Source organism: Anser cygnoides, chromosome 26 (genome assembly GCF_040182565.1).
Source record: "Anser cygnoides isolate HZ-2024a breed goose chromosome 26, Taihu_goose_T2T_genome, whole genome shotgun sequence".
In the NCBI taxonomy this organism is placed as follows: Eukaryota; Metazoa; Chordata; class Aves; order Anseriformes; family Anatidae; genus Anser; species Anser cygnoides.
In genome coordinates this window covers 4,962,002-4,979,388 of record NC_089898.1, presented here as the reverse complement: position 1 = coordinate 4,979,388, position 17,387 = coordinate 4,962,002, and the positions used below count along the sequence as shown (strand labels likewise).

Genomic DNA, 17,387 nt, shown 5'->3' with positions numbered 1-17,387 from the left:
CGCGGGGGGGGCCTCCATCCCGTTTACTGCCCCCCCACCCCCCCCAGCGCCCGGCAGCGGGGACCGGGGGGGGGGAGGTGACGGCGGCCGTCCCGGTGTCACCGCGTCCTCGGCGGGTGTCCCCGGTGTCACCGCGTCCCCTGGCGCTTGCTGAGCTCGTCCTGCACCCGCTGGCACAGGGCACGCCGCAGGGGGGGCTCCAGGGGGCTGCGGGCGCACACCCTCCGCGTCACCTCCTCGGCACTGTCCCCCTGCGGCACCCGGTGTCACCGCGGGGCCGGGGGGGGGACGCTCACGGGGGGGGTGTCCCCACGTCCCCGGCCCCCCCCGCCCCCCCCCGTGTCCCCACCTGGTGCACGATGACGCTGGTGACGCGCCCGTCGTCCCCCTCGAAGTCCAGGCAGAAGAGCCGGGGGCCGCGGGGCTCGGGGGGGGCGGGGGGGGGGCGGGGACCCCGCGGTGCCGTCGCCGGAGGCGCCCCCCCCTGCGGCCACCCCGGGGTGGGGGGGGGGGGTGGGGGGGTCACTGCGGGTGGCACCCCCCGTGCCCCCCCCCCCAGCCCCATCACCACCTCTGGGTGCCCCCCCCACACCCTGGGGACCCCCCCCGGTTACTGGGGATGCCCCCCACACCCCATTCCCCCCCCTTGCCCCCCCCCCAACCCAGCCCACCCTTGGGTGCCCACCCTAGGGACCCGCCCCCATTACTTGGTGCCCCCCAGGCCCACCCCTGGGTGCCCCCCAGCTCACTGTGGGTGCCCCCCCTACCCCAAAGCCCACCCTGGGGACCCTCCCTATGTCCCCCCCACCACACTGTGCCCCCCCCATGCCCACCCTTGGGTGCCCCCCCCCCCCCCCCCCCCCCCCATGCCCCCCCCGTTACTGGGTGCCTCCCATGCCCTCCCATGGGTGCCCCCCTCAAGCTCACCAGGCCCCCCCCCCATAGGGGTGCCCCCCCCCATAGGGGTGCCCCCCCCAGTTCACCAGGCCCCCCCCCACCCCCCCATTGGGTGCCCCCCCCGCCCGTGCCCACCCTTGGGTGCCCCCCCAGTCACTCCCAAAGTCCCCTGGGCCACCCCCCCCATTGGGTGTCCCCCATCTTACTGGGGTGCCCCCCCCAATTGGGTGCCCCCCCATGCCCGTGCCCACCCATGGGTGCACCCCCAGCCCCCTCCCCAAGCCCCCAGGACCCCCCCCATTGGGTGCCCCCCCCCATGCCCATGCCCATGCCCATCCTTGGGTGCCCCCCCCCCCCCACATCCCCCTGGACCGCCCCCCCCTTATTGGGTGCCCCCCCTTTGGGTGCCCCCCCCATCCTATCGGGGTGCCCCCCCCATGCCCATGCCCACCCTTGGGTCCCCCCCCCATCTATCAGCAGTGCCCCCCCCACTTTGGGTGCCCCCCCATGCCCATGCCCACCCTTGGGTGCCCCCCCCCCCCCCCCGGACCGCCCCCCCCTTATTGGGTGCCCCCCCTTTGAGTGCCCCCCCCATCCTATCGGGGTGCCCCTCCCATGCCCGTGCCCACCCTTGGGTGCCCCCCCCCCCCAGTCCCCAGCCCCCTCCCCCCCGTGGGTGCCCCCCCCCTCTCACCGGGCCGCCGGGGCCGGTACACCGGCTGGTCGGGGCGGCGGGGCCGGGGGGGGGCCGCGGTGTGCCGCCCCCTCGCCCGCCCCCGCGCCTGCCGCACCGAGCGCTCGTAGGCGTCCCTGGGGCAGCGGCCCCTTAGCGCCCGCCGGTACCGGGGGGGGCACCGGGGGGGGCACCGGGGGGTCGGACGGGTCACCGGGGGGGGGTTCGGGGTACTGGGAATGGGCGCGGGGGGGTCCTGGAGGGGCACCGGGGGGATGGTGGAGCACCGGGGGGGGGGCACGGGAGTACCGGGAGGGCACCGGAGGGGGGGTATTGGGGTACCGGGGGGGTACCGGGAGGGCACGGGGGGTGGTATTGGGGTACCGAGGGGGGCACGGGAGCACCGGAGGGTACCAACGGGGTACCGGGAGGGTACGGGATGGTACCGAGGGGGTATTTGGGCACCGAGGGGGGCACGGGAGCACAAGGCGGGGTACCGGGAGGGTACGGGAGGTGGTATTAGGGCACCGGGAGGATACTGGGAGGGACTAGGATGGTACCGGGGGGGATACTGGGACACCGTGGGGGGCAGGGGAGCACTGGGGGGGGGTATTGGGGCACCGGGGGAGACACGGGAGGGTCCCGGGACACCGGGGGGGTACTGGGGTACCGGGGATTGTCCCGGGAGGGTACCGGGGGCAGTACTGGGGTACCGGGGGGGTACCGGGGGGGTACCGGGAGGTACCGGGGGGGTTGTTGGGGCACAGGGGGGCACGGCCGGTGGCATCGAGGACCCGGGGCCGCGGGGGGGGGTGCGTCCGGTTGAGGGGGGCAGGGTTGGCGATGCCGGAGGTCCCGGTGCCGGTACCTGGCGAGCTGGTTGCGGCGGATGTGCCGCACGAAGCCGTGGCTCATATCGAGCCGCCCGCCCGGCCGGCGGCAGCGCCACCCCGCGGCCGCCTCCATGAAGCGGCGCCGGGAGGTGCAGGAGGCCCCGCCGGTACCGGGCCGCGGCCCCTTTAAAACCCCCGCCGGCCGCCGGCAGGGCACGGCAACGCGCATGCGCGGGGGCGGAGACGGGCAGGGCGGCGCGCGTGCGCAGCGGGCAGAACGAAGCCCCGCCTCCTTCTGCGCTTGCGCGCTGGGGCCGCGGCGCACGCGCAGTGCGCGGCCATGTCCAGCCGCGGGAAGCGGGACCGGGACCGGGAGCGGGAGCGGGAGCGGGGGGGGGGAGGGGGCGGCTCCGGCTCCGGCTCCGGCTCCGGCTCCGGCTCCGGCTCGGGCTCGGGCTCGGCGCGGGGCTCGGCGCGGAGCCGCCGGGAGGGGGAGGCGGAGCGGGGCCGGGGCCGGCGGGAGGCGGAGCGGGGCCGTGACAAGCGGGAGGCGGCGGAGAGCGGCGGGGGCCCGGGGCCGGGCCTGGCGGGGGGCCCCGCGCGCCTCAGGAAGGAGCCGGGGGCCGGCAGCGGGGCCTGGGCCGGACCCGGGGCCGGGGCCGGGAGCGGGCCCGTGAGGGTGAAGCGCGAACGGGAGCCAGAGGGGGAGTCCGACCCCGAGCCCGAGCCCGCCGGTGGGCCCGGGGGGGGAACGGGGGGAGGGGTCCGGGGGGGATCTGGGGGGTACCGGGGCTGGAACTGGGGGGGGCACCGGGAACCGGGGGGCACTGGGGTGGGATCTGGGGGGACACTGGGGCTGGATCCGGGGGAGAGGCACCGGGCACCGGGGTGAGATCGGGGAGCACCAGGATGGGATCTGGGGGGGTACCAGGAACCGGGGGGGCACTGGGGTGGGATTTGGGGTCACCGGGGCTCAATGTGGGGGCACCGGGTTGGGATCTGGGGGTACTGGGGCGGGTTCTGGGGCTTACCGGGGCTGGATCTGGGGGCACCGGGATGGGATCGGGGGGCACCGGGGGGGTCGGCACCACCCCCTCGCTAACAAGCCCCTCACTAACGAGCCGCATGCCCCCGCAGTGCGCTATGGCCGCTTCGACCCCGAGGACCAGCGCAGCCGCCACTGCCCCTACCTGGACACCATCAACAAGTGAGCGGGGAGAGGGGGGAACGGGCACCGGGAGGGGGCACCGGGCACACCAGGGGGGTCCTGCGGCTGCCCCACGGCTCTGCCCCCCCCCTCCCCCCCCCCCCCCCCCCCCCCCCAGGAGCGTGCTGGATTTCGACTTCGAGAAGCTGTGCTCCATCTCGCTGTCCCACATCAACGTCTACGCCTGCCTGGTCTGCGGGAAGTACTTCCAGGGTGAGCAACGGGGGCAGCGTCCCAGCCCCCCCGCTGCGGTTCTGGGGGGTTTCTGGGGCGCCCCGAGCCCTTTCCCCATCCCTCCCATCCCTTGCCCCTAAGGTTTTAGGGTGTCCCAAGCCCTTTCCCTCACCTGTGTCTGCTCCTGTCCCTTGCCCCAGTGGTTTTGGGGTGCCCCAAGCCCTTTCCCCACCCCTCCTGTCCCTGCTCCTGAGGTTTGGGGGGCACCCCAAGCCCTTTCCCCATCCCTTCTGTCCCTTTTCCCTGTGGTTTTGGGTCTTTTTGGGGCACCCCGAGCCCTTTCCCCCATCCCTCCTGTCCCTGCTCCTGTCCCTTACCCCTGTGGTTTGGGGTTTTTGGGGGCACCCTGAGCTCTTTCCCTGTCCCTCCTGTCCCTTTTCCTTGCGGTTTTGGGGCTTTTTGGGGCGCCCCGAGCCCTTTCCCCATCCCTCCCATCCCTTGCCCCTAAGGTTTTAGGGTGTCCCAAGCCCTTTCCCCCTCCTGTCTCTGCTCCTGTCCCTCTCCCCAGTGGTTTTGGGGTGCCCCAGGCCTTTTCCCCATCCCTTCTGTCTCTTTTCCCTGTGGTTTTGAGTCTTTTTGGGGCACCCCCAGCCCTTTCCCTATCCTTCCTGTGCCTCACTCCTGTGATTTTGGGGCACCCCCAGCCCTTTCCCCATCCTTCCTGTCCCTGCACCTGTGGTTTTGGAGCACCCTGAGCCTTTTCCCCCATCCCTCCTGTCCCTGCTCCTGTCCCTTATCCTTGTGGTTTGGGGTTTTTGGGGGCACCCTGAGCTCTTTCCCTATCCCTCCTGTCCCTTTTTCTTGCGGTTTTGGGGCTTTTTGGGGCGCCCTGAGCCCTTTCCCCATCCCTCCTGCCCCCCGCCCCTGACGCCTCGTCCCTCTCTCTGGCAGGCCGGGGGCTGAAGTCCCATGCCTACATCCACAGCGTGCAGCTCAGCCACCACGTCTTCCTCAACCTGCACACCCTCAAGTTCTACTGCCTGCCCGACAACTACGAGATCATCGACTCCTCCCTCGAGGACATCACGGTGCGGCCCCCTGCGGCCCCGTGCCGCCCGCCCGGCCCCGGGGCTGCCCCTGGGAGCCCCCCAGCTGAGGCCGTTTTCCACCCCCCGTCCCCGCAGTACGTGCTGAAGCCCACCTTCACCGCGCAGCACATCTCCAACCTGGACAAGCAGGCCAAGCTTTCGCGCGCCTACGACGGCACCACCTACCTGCCCGGCATCGTGGGGCTCAACAACATCAAGGCCAACGACTACGCCAACGCCGTGCTGCAGGTACGGCCCCCGGGCTGGGTTTTGGGGGGCTGCACGCCCCAAAAAAAAAACAAAAAACCCTTAACGGGGCTGCCTCCCGCCCCGTCCCCGCCCGCAGGCTCTGTCCAACGTCCCCCCGCTGCGGAATTACTTCCTGGAGGAGGACAACTACAAGAGCATCAAGCGCCCGCCCGGGGACATCATGTTCCTGCTGGTGCAGCGCTTCGGGGAGCTGATGCGGAAGCTGTGGAACCCGCGCAACTTCAAGGCGCACGTCTCGCCCCACGAGATGCTGCAGGCCGTGGTGCTGTGCAGCAAGAAGAACTTCCAGATCACCAAGCAGGGTGCGGGGCGGCGCTGGGCGCGGCTGGGAGGCGCTGCCGTTGTGGGCACGGCTCTGATTTCTCCCCCTGCTTTGCAGGGGACGGGGTCGATTTCCTCTCCTGGTTCCTCAACGCGCTGCACTCGGCCCTGGGCGGCACCAAGAAGAAGAAGAAAAGTGAGAGGGGTCTTTGGGGGGGGGTTTTGGGTGGGTGATGTCCCCTGGGCGGGGGGTCACGGCTGCGGGTGATGCTCGTTTCAAGCCGGGGTTGGCTCCTGTCTTCTCCACTGTCCCCGTTCCGTGCCCGCAGCCATCGTCACCGACGTCTTCCAGGGCTCCATGCGCATCTTCACCAAAAAGCTGCCTCACCCCGACCTGGTGAGTGTCCCCTGGGGGTCAGGGGGGCTTCCCCAGCCCGGGGAGGGGGCTTCCCAGCCCGCCAGCCCCGCACTGAGCCCGGTCCCGCAGCCGGCCGAGGAGAAGGCGCAGCTGCTGCAGAACGCCGAGTACCAGGAGACGATGGTGGAGTCCACCTTCATGTACCTGACGCTGGACCTGCCCACGGCGCCGCTCTACAAGGACGAGAAGGAGCAGCTCATCATCCCCCAGGTGCCCCTCTTCAGCATCCTGGCCAAGTTCAACGGCGCCACCGAGAAGGAGTACAAGACCTACAAGGAGAACTTCCTCAAGCGCTTCCAGCTCACCAGGCTGCCGCCCTACCTCATCTTCTGCATCAAGCGCTTCACCAAGAACAACTTCTTTGTGGAGAAAAACCCCACCATCGTCAACTTCCCCATCACGTGAGTGCCCCCGCAGGGGTTTTGGGGTGCCTCAAGGTCCCAAAGGGGCTCCCCCAGTGCCAGAACCCGTCCTTTGCAAGCTGGGGTGTGCAGGTTTTTGGGGTGCCTTTGGGATCTCCCCTCGTGCCTGAACCCAGGCTTTGCAAACCAGGGTGCCCAAGTTTTTGGGGTGCCTTTAGGATCTCCCCCAGTGCCCAAATTCGGGCTTTGAAAACCAGGGTGCTCATGTTTTTAGGGTGCCTTTAGGATCTCCCCCGGAACCCAAATCTGGGCTTTGCAAAGCAACGTGCACACGTTTTTGGGGTGCCTTTGGGATCTCCCCTGGTGCCCAAACCCACCCTTTGCAAACCAGGGTGCTCACATTTTTGGGGTGCCTTTAGGATCTCCCCCTGTGCCCAAGCCCAGGCTTTGCAAAGCAGGCTGTGCGCATTTCTGGGGTTCATTTGGGATCTCCCCCAGTGCCTGAACCTGGGCTTTGCAAACCGGAGTGTGCAGGTTTTTGGGGTGCCTTTGGGATCTTCCCCCGGTGCCCGAGCCCTCCCTTTGCAAACCGGGGTGCGCGCGGGGATCCCCGGGGGAGGGTTTGGGGTGGCGTGGGTGCCAACGGCGCATCCCCGCAGCAACGTGGACCTGCGGGAGTACCTGTCGGAGGAGGTGCAGGCGGTGCACACCAACACCACCTACGACCTCATCGCCAACATCGTGCATGACGGGAAACCCTCCGAGGGCTCCTACCGCATCCACGTGCTGCACCACGTGAGTGGCCCTCCGGGGTGTGTGTGTGTGTCGGGGGGGGGCAAAAAGGTGCCCCCTGGCGTCACCGGTGTCCCCTCGTGTCCCCTCGCAGGGCACCGGGAAGTGGTACGAGCTGCAGGACCTGCAGGTCACCGACATCCTGCCGCAGATGATCACGCTTTCCGAGGCCTACATCCAGGTGAGGGGACGCCGGGGGGGGGGACACGGGGACACCTCTCGCACCCCAAACTTCCCCCCACGTTGCTCACCCCCATGTGTCCCCCCCCCCAACCCCCCAGATCTGGAAGCGGCGCGAGGAGGACGAGACGAACCAGCAAGGCGCCTGAGCCCCGCGGGGCCACCCATTAAAGGACTCCGCTTGTATTTTTTTAAACCTTTTTCCGCCCTTTTTGCCCCAGTTCCGCCGCAGGAGGTGACGCGTGGTTTTCACAGCTTTGGGGTGGCCGGGGGAGGTGTGAGAACCCGCCCACCCCCACTTCAAAGAAAAAAGAAAAAAAAAAACCCGGGAGGCCCCAAACCAGATGGAGGAAAGCGGGGTGCTGGCATCCAAGCTTTATTTGGGGTCTCTGCGGGGCCGGGCGCGCTGCTGCCTCCTGTCCCCCTACAGCCCGGTGTGGTCCTGGCAGTACCGCTGGGCCTGGCGGGGAGCACGGGGGGGTGGCACGTTGGGGGCCGCGTGTCCCCCCCGTGTCCCTTGTCACCCTGCCCCTACTCACCTTGCAGCGCCGGGCGGCCTCGGGGCTGGAGCACCAATAGGCCGGGCCCAGGGCACAGGGTCCCGGCTTCGGGGACAGCTCCGGGTCCTGCGGGGAGGGGACAGGGGTGGCAGCGGGGACGGGGACGGCCCTTGGGGGTCCTGTGGCAGCCCCGGGGTCGTCCCTTGTGGAGGTGACGCGTTTGGGGGGGTCCTGGTGTGCCCTGTGGGGGGGTGACGCCCTGTGGCGTCCCCCTGGGGATGTGGCCCTTGCTGGGCGCGTCCCCTGGGGCTGTCCCACCCTTGGGGACAGTGCCACATCCCTTGGAGCTGTGGCACCTTCTGGGGCTGTGGCACGGGGACGTTGGCCTGAGACGCCCTGGGGTGTGTCCTCTGGGGCCGTGAAGTCCCTGTAGCGCTCCTGGCGTGTCCCTGGGGCTGTGACACCTCCTGTGTGTGTCCCCGGAGTGTCCCCCGGGGCTGTGACACCCGTGGAAACCCCCTTGGGGCTGCAGCAGCCCCTGGGGCCGTGACACCTTGGAGCATGTCCCCTGGGGCCGTGACACCCTGGGTCTGTCCCTTGGGGCCATGATAACCTTTTGGGTTCCTGGCACGTCCTGTGGGGTGGGGACACCTTGGGGTGTGTCCCTTGGGATTGTGAAACCATGGGATGTGTCCCTTGGGGCCATGATAACCTTTTGGGTTCCTGGCACATCCCTTGGGACTGTGACACCCTGGGACGTGTCCACTGGGGCCATGACATCTTTTTGGGTTCTTGGCACGTCCTGTGGGGTGGTGACACCCCGGGATGTGTCCCTTGGGACTGTGATAATCTTTTGGGTTCCTGGCATGTCCTGTGGGGTGGTGACACCTTGGGGTGTGTCCCTTGGGACCACACTACCCCTTTGTGTCCCTGGCGCATCCCGTGGTGCTCTGCCACCCTGGAGCACCTCAGCGGGCGCTGTGCCACCCCCGGGTGCCCCGCCACGCCCTTGGGGTCACCCCCCCAGCACCTCGCCCCCCACCCCAACCCTGGCACCGCCGCCGCCACCGCCCCAACCCCCCGCCCTCACCTCGTGCCCCGCGCGCAGCGCCGCGTCCTCCTTGCCCCCGGGGGGCCGGCGCGGTGGCAGCGGGGCGCAGCCGTCGTCCTCGGGGTGGCAGACGAGGAGCAGGCGGCACAGCAGGCGGGGGCCCAGGTGCTCCAGCACCGCCTCCAGCACCAGCACCGTGTAGCGCTCGGCCAGGCACTGGCACGTGCCCGCCACCGCCACCGGCAGCACCCGGCACAACCGCGACACCGCCGCCGCCGCCGCCTCCTGCGGGCGGCACCGCCGTCAGGGCGGGGTCGCCCCGGCTTCGTGACCCCCCCCCCCCCCTTTGTGTCCCGCCCGCCCCCGGCACCTTGGGGATGGAGGCCTCGAGGCGGCCGATGAAGTTGCGGCACAGCCAGCAGAGCGGCAGCGGCATGGGGAGGTCCTCGCCCTGGGGACACGGGGGGGTGGGTGCGTGCTTTCGGCCCCCTGTTCACTCTGGAGCCTAATGGTGGCGTCGGCACGGGGAGCTCCCGCTGCCTGGCTCTGCGGCCAGCGGCCCACGGGGGTGGCCACGGGGCTGCCCCTGTCCTGGCCAGTGGGGTGCCCACAGCGGGGCCCGTACAGAAAACCTCATAGGTGCCCGCGGATGCCCATACAGAAGCCCATATAGGTGCCTGCAGATGCCCATGTAGATGCCCCTATAAAAGCCTGTGTAGATGCCTACAGATGCCCAGGTAGGTGCCCATATAGAAGCCCATATAGGTGCGCACAGATCCCCATATAGAATCCCATATAGATGTCCATGTAGATGCCCCCATAAAAGCCCGTATAGATACCCACAGATGCCCATGTAGGTGCCCATATAGAAAACCATATAGGTACCCTCAGATGCACACATAGGTGTCCGCAGATGCCCTTATAAAAGCCTATGTAGATGCCCGTGTAGAAGCCCTTACAGAAGTCTATGTAGATACCCACAGATGCCATATGGATGCTCATATAGGAGCCTGTATAGGTGCTCGCAGATGCCCATGTAAGTGCCCCTACAGAAGACCACATAGGTGCCCCCCAGATGCCCACATAGAATCCCATATAGAAGCCTCTGTAGATGTCCATGTAGATACCCATATAGAAGTCTATATAGATGCTCCCAGCTACCCCTGTAGATGCCCCCAGAGACCCCATAGATGCCCCGAGATGCCCATATAGAAGCCTATAGAGATGCCCCCAAATACCCCCTATAGATACCCCCAGATGCCCCCAGCCCCCCGCGGAGCAGCTCCTACCTGTGGGCGGGCGCTGGGTGCCCCGAGGCGGGGGGGCACGGCCAGGACCCCCCCGGGCTGCCCCGGGCACAGCTCCAGCCGGGCGCAGATGGCCGAGGGCTTCTGGGGGGACACGGTGAGGGCACCCCCCAATGGGTGGGGGTGGTGAGGGGTGGGGGGGGGCCCCAACGCCTGGGTTTGCTCCCCAGCATGGGGCATCTGGCACCCCGAGGTGTCCCCTGGTGGCACAGTGTCCCCAGGGTCCCCAGCACCCCAAGATGTCCCCAAACGGCATGGTGTCCCCAGTTTTCCCAGCACCCCAAGGTGTCCCCAAGTGGCAAAGTGTCTCCAGTCTTCCCCCCACCCCAAGGTGTCCCCAAATGCCATAATGTCCCCAAATGTTACGGTGTCCCCAGTCTTCCCAGCACCCCAAAGTGTCCCTAAATGTTACAGTGTCCCCCAGTATACCCAGCACCCCAAGGTGTTCCCAAATGGCATGGTGTCCCCAATCTTCCCAGCACCCCAAAGTGTCCCCCAGTGGCACAGTGTCCCCAGTGTCCCCAGCACCCCAAGGTGTCCTCAAGTGGCATGGTGTCCCCAGTATTCCCAGCACCCCAAGGTGTCCCTAAATGGAACAGCGTCCCCACTCTAACCAGCACCCCCAGATGTCCCCAAATGGCACGGTGTCCCTAAACCTCCCGCAGCACCTTGAGGTGTCCCCAAGCAGCATGGTGTCCTCCAGCACCCTGAGGTGTCCCCAAATGGCACAGTGACCCCCCCCCCCCCCCAACCTACCCCCCACCCCAAGGTGTTCCCAAATGGCACCGAGTTCCCCCCCCCCCAGCACCCCCGGGCACCGCTGCCCGCCCCTCACAGCACCCACGGGTGCCACTCACGAGGTGTTCCTCCAGGTGGGTGACGAGGAGGGTGACGTACTCGTGCACCAGGTTCTGGCAGGGGGCCACCATGGTGGGCACCGGCAGCGCCGTGCACTCCCGGCGCAGAAATCCCTCCACGGCCACCTGTGCCCACAGCCACGATGGCACCCGGGGGGGCACCCACACCTTGTGTCCCCTCCCCCCCCCCCCCCCGGTGTCCCCCCTGTGTCCCTCAGGCACCTTGGTGGCCGACTCGTTGGCCATGCGGACGAGCAGGGTGACGACCTCCTGGCAGTCAGCGCACATGTCCTCCTGCGAGAGGGGGCACCCGCACCGGGACAGAGGCGTATGGGGATGGGTGGCACAGGGACGGGGGGGTACAGGGAAGGGGGAAAGGGGCTTGGGGACATGGGGACGTGTGGTGTGGAGTATGGGGGCATGGGGAAACGGAGCTGGGGACATGGGGAAATGGACTTGGGGACATACAGCATGGGGTATAGGACACAAGGGAATGGACTTGGGGACATGGGGACATAAGGCGTGGAGTATGGGGACATGGGGAAACGGACTTGGGGACATGGGGACATGGGAAATGGGCTTGGGAACATACAGCATGGGGTATAGGGCATAGGAGAATGGCTTGGGGACATGGGGATGTACGGCATGGGGTTTGGGGACGTGGGGAAACGAACTTGGGGACATGGCAATGGGGTGTGGAGACACGGGGCATCATTATATGGGGACATGGAGTTGGGGACGTACAAACGTAGTGTGGGAACACGGATATGGGGCATGGGGACAAGGGGCACCGGGAATGGGAACATGGGGACAGAGGGACACGGCATGGGCCATTGGGCATAAGGTATGGGATGTGGGGCACTGGGACATGGTGGGGGCACGGGGACATGGGAGAATGGGGACATGGGGACGGGGGAGGGGGACATGGGAACCCCCAAAACATGAGAACGCAGGGTCACAGGGCATGAGATATGGGGTGGGGGGGACACGGTGGGGTGGGGACAGGGGGAATGAGGAATAGGGCGTGGGGACGTGGGGACGTGGGGACACGGCTCCGTGATGGCGCTCACCTTGGCGCCGGGGGCCCAGCCGCGGCGGGCGCAGAGCTCCAGGGCCCCGCAGCGCAGCGCCGTCTGCCAGCTCTGGCACCAGGCGTGGGGGGGGGCCCCGCAGCGCTCCCCCGGCCCCCCCAGCCCTGCAGCCACTGTCAGCACCCAGCACCGGGACCCCCCCCCCCATAACCCCCCCCGGATCCCCCCCTACAGCTCTTTTGGGGGTGGGGGGAAAGACCCAGGCGGCCAGGCCCCCCCCCCATACCCCCAAATCCCATGATGGGGAAGGGCCCCCCCATTCCACTGCCGTGTCCCCAAAGGGGGGGACACCCAGATTTGGGGTTGGGGGGGTGTCCAGCCCTGGGGGGAGGGGGGGGGGGGGGGGTCATGGTCCCTACCTGTGGTGGCACAGAGCAGGGCGAGGAGCAGCGTCCGTGCCAGGGACGGGGACGGTGGCAGCGCCATGGTGGCAGTGGCGGGGCCGTGCCCTGCGGGCTCTTATAGCCCCGTGGGGACGGGAGGTGGCCGCTGGGACGCTGCCAGCGCCGCGGGGACACGCTGTCCCCAGCCCCGCTCACAGCAAGGGACGGGGCCCTGGAGGTGTCCCCCCCCGTCCCCATAGCCATGTCCCCATCGGGGTCCCCATGTCCTCACTGAAGTTCCCATTGGAGTCCCCACTGGGGTCCCCATCGGGGTCTCTGTGCTCCCATCCCACCCCCTCAGGGGACAGACAGGTGCCACCCCTGTGATGACAAAGCTTTATTGTTCTGGGAAGGACGGGGTGGTCACAGCGTTGGGGACATGTGGGGGACACGGGTGCCATCGGGGGTCCTCGGAGCCAGATGGTGCCTGGGGGGAAAAGGGGAGGGGGAGACACAGCGCGGTGTCCCCGTGTCCCCATGGCTGTGTCCACGTGTTGTCTGCCATGTCCCTATGTCCCCAGCCCCTCATGTCCCCCTATTCTCATCCCCATGTCCCCATGTCCCCACACCCCCCTTGTCCTCCCCCCCCATCCCCAGCTCCCCCATGCCCCAAGTTCCCCCACGATCTCCCATGTCCCCACACCCCCATGTCCCCACACCCCCATGTCCCCATGCCTCCAAACCCTGTCTCCCACACTCCATATCGCCCACTCCCCCATGTCCCCAAGTCTACCCCCCCATGTCCCTGTGTTCCCTTGTCCCATGCCCCCAAGTCCCCATACTCCCACATCCCCCCACGTCCCCATCTCCTGCCACGTCCCTGCACCCCCATGTCCCTTGTCCCCAAATTCCATGCCCCCCCATGTCCCCATCTCCTGCCATGTCCCCCCACCCCCATGTCCCTGTGTCTCCATGCCCCATATCCCCATGCCCCATATCCCCACACCCCCATGTCCCTTTGTCCCCATGTCCCCATCTCCTGCCATGTCCCCCCACCCCCATGTCCCTGTCCCCAAATCCCATGTCCCCACACCCCCCCATGTCCCTGTGTCCCCATGTCCCCACACCCCCATGTCCCACGTCCCCACACCCCCATGTCCCTGTGTTCCCATGCCCCATGTCCCACATCCCCACACCCCCCCCGCCCCCCTCCCCCCGCAGGCAGCACCCATGGGTGCGCCTTCCCGGCAGGGCTTTGAAGCGCCGTCCCCGGCCCTCGACTCGAGAGCCCTCGCGGGGGCTCGAGGACCCTCCAGTCGGGCAGGGCACGGGGACGGGGACGGGTTTGGGGACGGGTTTGGGGACGGGGCTCACCTGGCTCAGGACGCCTTGGGGCAGAGCCCCAGGTGGGTGCAGACGCGGGTGGGGGCCTCGCCGTGCGCCAGCGCGTCCGTGATGGGTGTCACCCAGCGCCGCAGCAGGTGGCGGCACCTGGCCTTCAGCAGCCCCAGCCGGCTGCAGATGCGCCGGGTGACACGGGCCACCTTCTCCTGCGGCACCACGTCAGCACCGGGGGGACACCGCGCACCGGGGGACACGGGGGGACATGGGGGGGCGGGGGGGGCGCAGAGCGGTGGGGGACACCTCTTCGTATGGGGACACCACACGTGGGGACGCCTTGAGTGAGGGTGTCACCTCGTATGGGGACACCTTGTATGGGGACACCTGGCATGGGGATGCCACCTTGTATGGGGACACCACCTCGCATCGGGTCACCTCGCGTGGGGACACCGCCTTGCAGGGGGGCTGTCACCCCTTGTGGGGACACCGTGCGGGGGACAGAGCCCCGCACGGGGACACCTCACATGGGGACACCTCATATGGGGACATCACCTGGCACGGGGCCGCCTGGCGCAGGGACACGGCCGCCCACCTTGTTCCTGGTGTCACAGGCCACCTTGCCGAGCGACTTCACGGTGCTCCTGCAGATCTGGCAGCGCCAGCTGGTGGGGAGCTGCCCCCCCCCGCCCTGCGCCCAGCGAGCCCTCATGTAGCACCCATGGGTGCCACGGGAGGGGCCCGAGACCCAGTTCCCCCAGCTGCCTTCCCAGTACCCTCCCAGTGCCCTCCCAGTGCCCTGTGGGTGACACCCTTGGTCTCCACCCCAGTGCCCCTATGGGTGCCCCCCGAGTGCCCCTATGGGTGCCCCCCAGTGCCTCCCGGGTGCCCCCCCAGCACACACCAGTGCCCTCCCAGTCCCCCACGGCTCCCCTCCCAGTGCCCCCCCCGTCCCCTCACCGTGATGTCCCTGTCACCCAGCTGCAGCCAGAGGCCATCCTCGGTGTCCCCCGCGGGCAGGGTCTGGGGGCTCAAGGGGGGGCCCTCCGCCCCCACCAGCACCAGGGCTGGGCAGTGCCACGTCAGGGGCGTCAGCCCCAGCCCCTGTGTCCCTGTCCCCATCCCTGTCCCCTCATGTCCCCAATGTCCCCATCACCCTGGTCCTTGTGCCCGTCCCCACCTTGTCCCCAGTGCCCTGGTCCCAGTTGTCCCCTAAGTCCCCAGCCCCACCACGTCCCCAGCTCCCCCATGTCCCCATCACTCATGTCCCCATGTCCCCCATGTCCCCATCACTCTGGTCCCCATCTCCCCCGTGTCCCCGTCCCCACGTCCCCATCTCCACGTCCCCACATCCCCGTCACTCTGGTCCCCACATCCCCCATGCCCCCATCCCCACATCCCCCCGTCCCTGTCCCCACGTCCCCACCCCTCTGGTCCCTACACCCCTGTCCCCACCATGTCCCCATCCCTGTCCCCACCCTCCCACGTCCCCATCCCTGTGTCCCCGTCCCCCCACGTCCCCCCCCCCCCCTCCCCAGCTCTCCATGCCCCCAGCCCCCCCACACCCCCTGTCCCCCCTGTGCCCCCCCGGTCCCCACCGGTGACAGCGGGGAGCAGGGCCAGCAGCAGCGGGGCCATGGCTGGCTGTCCCCGCGCCCCGGGGCGCTTTATGTCCCCTCCCCAGGAAGGAGCAGGGAGGGCTCCCCCCCCCCCGGGAGGGCCCCCCCAAAAACCACAGCAGCCACAGCGGGGGGGGGGTGCAGGTGTCCGGGAAGGGTGGTGACGTGTCACTGGTGTGACAGCGGGGGGCAGGGGGGGGGACAAGGGGATGTGGGGGGGCTGGGGGGGACAAGGGGACACCAGAGGGACATGGGGGGGGGACGTGGGGGACACGAGTGAGCCAGGGGACGTGGGGGCTCTGGGGGGGGACACCAAGGGGACTGGGGGTGGGTGACGGAGGGGGACAAGGGGACAAGGGGGACACGTGGTGGCTGGGGGGGTGGGGGCACTGGGGGGCTCTGGGGGGACAAAGGGGGGGCACTTTTGGGACGTCGGGGCACAGGGAGGGGACAAGGGGAGGGGGTGGGATGGGGGGGACATGGGGACAGTGCGGGGCTGGGAGGGGATGGGGGGCATAGGGGGGCTGGGGTTGTGGGGGCACTGGGGGGGGACAAGGAGAGGGCAGGGGGACATGGGGGGGACACGGGGTGACAGGGGGTTGGGGGGCAAGGGGTGGACAAGGGGGGGCACTTTGGGGACCTTGGGGCATGAGGGGAGCAAGGGGAGGTGATGGGGGGGGCATGGGGACAGTGGGGGGGGGGCTGGGAGAGGCCTGGGGGGTCAAGGGGACATTGGGGGCACTGGGGGGGGGACAGGGGGACATGGGGGGGACAATGGGGGCACTCTGGGGACATGGTGGGGCTGGGGGGGCACTGGGGGGGGACAAGGGGTGGTGATGGGGGGGGAATTTAGCAGGGACAAGAGGACACCGGGGGACATGGGGGGGGTTAGGGGGTCACAAGGGGACAGCAGGGGGACATGGGGGGGGTTGGGGGCACTGGGGCGATTGGGGGGGGCACTTTGGGGTGCGGGGGTGGGGCAGGGGAAGTGATGGGGACGTTGGGGACGTGGGGGGGGGAAGGGGACACCGCGGGACGTGCCGGGGGGGCAGCGCCGCCCCCCCGCTGCCCACAGTCACGTCCCCACATGAGCCCAGAGCCACCGCGGGGCGGGGGGGGCCGGGGGGGTTACGGGCAGGGGGCCACGGGGGGGTGGGGGGGGCCGCCCCCTTCCTGTCCCTGTCCCCTGCGGGCACAAACCTCAGCCCCCCCCCCCGCCCCCCCCCGCCTTCCGGGGTGCTGGGGGACCTGGCCTGTGGGGAGCCCAGTGCCCCCAGTGCCCCCAGCGCTCCCAGTGCTCCGTGTCCCCAGCTCCCAGTGCTCTGTGTCCCCAACTCCCAGTGCCCCCAGTGCCCCCAGTGCCCCGTGTCTCCAGCTCCCAGTGCTCCCAGTGCCTGGTACCTCCCTAGTGCCTCCAGTGCTCCCAGTATAGCCTGTGGCCCCAATACCCCCAGTGCTCCCAGTTCTCCCAGTACTCTTAGTACCCTCAGTGCTCACATTGCGCCCAGTGCCCCCAGTGCCCTCAGTACCCCCCGTGCCCCCAGTGCCCCGTGTCTCCAGCTCCCAGTGCTTGGTACCTCCCTAGTGCCTCCAGTGCTCCCAGTATAGCCTGTGCTCCCAGTGCCCCCAGTGCTCCGTGTCCCCAGTTCCCAGTGCCCCCAGTACCCCCAGTGCTCCCAGTATCCCCCACGATCTCCATACCCCCAGTGCACCCAGTGCTCCCAGTTCTCCCAGTGCCCCGAATGCCCCCAGTGCCCCAGTGCTCCATGTCCCCAGCTCCCAGCACCCCAGCGCTCCCAGTAGCCAGTACCCTCAGTGTCCCCAGTGCTCCCAGTACCCCCAGTACCCCTAACGCCCCCAGTACCCCCAGTGCCCTCCCAGTGCCCCCAGTACCCCCAGTGCCCCCAGTGCTCCCCCAGTGCCCCCAATACCCCCAGTGCCCCCCCAGTTCCCCCCCAGTGCTCCCAGTACCCCCAGTGCTCCCAGTACCCCCAGTGCCCTCCCAGTGCCCCCCCAGTGCCCCCAATACCCCCAGTGCCCCCCCAGTGCTCCCAGTACCCCCAGTGCCCCCCCAGTGCCCCCCAGTACCCCCAGTGCCCCCCCAGTGCCCCCCGCCCTCCCGCCCGCCAGGGGGCGCTGCCACCGC

The 17,387-nt window shown here is 69.0% G+C and overlaps 3 protein-coding genes across 5 annotated transcripts; 1 reads left to right on the top strand and 2 right to left on the bottom strand.

Moving 5' to 3' along the window:
• Positions 1-8: 8 nt before the first annotated feature.
• C26H2orf68 (chromosome 26 C2orf68 homolog) lies at positions 9-2,643 on the bottom strand. The gene is given in 5 exon segments (XM_066983544.1): positions 9-251; positions 350-434; positions 436-484; positions 1,592-1,707; positions 2,439-2,643. Coding segments are annotated over 5 exon segments (567 nt in total). The 5' UTR covers positions 2,633-2,643; the 3' UTR covers positions 9-128.
• An 85-nt stretch (positions 2,644-2,728) lies between these two features.
• On the top strand, positions 2,729-7,351 carry USP39 (ubiquitin specific peptidase 39). Of its 2 annotated transcripts, none has more exons than XM_066983541.1 (12): positions 2,729-3,137; positions 3,541-3,610; positions 3,729-3,823; positions 4,736-4,872; positions 4,969-5,121; positions 5,219-5,444; positions 5,522-5,599; positions 5,733-5,800; positions 5,891-6,222; positions 6,843-6,978; positions 7,070-7,156; positions 7,257-7,351. In XM_066983541.1, exons 1-12 carry the CDS (start codon positions 2,744-2,746, stop codon positions 7,302-7,304), a joined length of 1,824 nt encoding a protein of 607 aa, XP_066839642.1. In that variant the 5' UTR covers positions 2,729-2,743; the 3' UTR covers positions 7,305-7,351. The 2 variants fall into 2 exon arrangements, with proteins under 2 accessions (XP_066839642.1, XP_066839641.1); XM_066983540.1 differs by having other exon boundaries at positions 5,685-5,800.
• Positions 7,352-7,436: 85 nt separating this feature from the next.
• SFTPB (surfactant protein B) lies at positions 7,437-12,452 on the bottom strand. Of its 2 annotated transcripts, XM_066983542.1 has the most exons (9): positions 12,321-12,452; positions 11,941-12,065; positions 11,093-11,164; positions 10,871-10,996; positions 9,996-10,097; positions 9,077-9,157; positions 8,746-8,991; positions 7,695-7,781; positions 7,437-7,615 (listed from the first exon to the last, which is right to left on the bottom strand). In XM_066983542.1, the coding sequence occupies exons 1-9, from the start codon at positions 12,385-12,387 to the stop codon at positions 7,580-7,582; spliced, it is 942 nt and encodes a 313-aa protein (XP_066839643.1). In that variant the 5' UTR covers positions 12,388-12,452; the 3' UTR covers positions 7,437-7,579. The 2 variants fall into 2 exon arrangements, with proteins under 2 accessions (XP_066839643.1, XP_066839644.1); XM_066983543.1 differs by lacking the exon at positions 9,077-9,157.
• Positions 12,453-17,387: the final 4,935 nt, after the last annotated feature.

Bases quoted from the DNA above. Each gene is read 5' to 3' on its own strand.
- USP39 (XM_066983540.1), top strand. From the start codon at position 2,744: ATGTCCAGCCGCGGGAAGCGGGACCGGGACCGGGAGCGGGAGCGGGAG. The intron at 5,600-5,684 runs GTGAGAGGGGTC...GCTCGTTTCAAG, and splicing joins CACCAAGAAGAAGAAGAAAA to CCGGGGTTGGCTCCTGTCTT. The intron at 6,223-6,842 runs GTGAGTGCCCCC...GCATCCCCGCAG, and splicing joins ATCGTCAACTTCCCCATCAC to CAACGTGGACCTGCGGGAGT.
- SFTPB (XM_066983542.1), bottom strand. From the start codon at position 12,387: ATGGCGCTGCCACCGTCCCCGTCCCTGGCACGGACGCTGCTCCTCGCC. The intron at 12,066-12,320 runs GTAGGGACCATG...CAGTGGCTGCAG, and splicing joins CCTGCTCTGTGCCACCACAG to GGCTGGGGGGGCCGGGGGAG. The intron at 8,992-9,076 runs GTGCCGGGGGCG...TGCCGCCCGCAG, and splicing joins TCGAGGCCTCCATCCCCAAG to GAGGCGGCGGCGGCGGCGGT.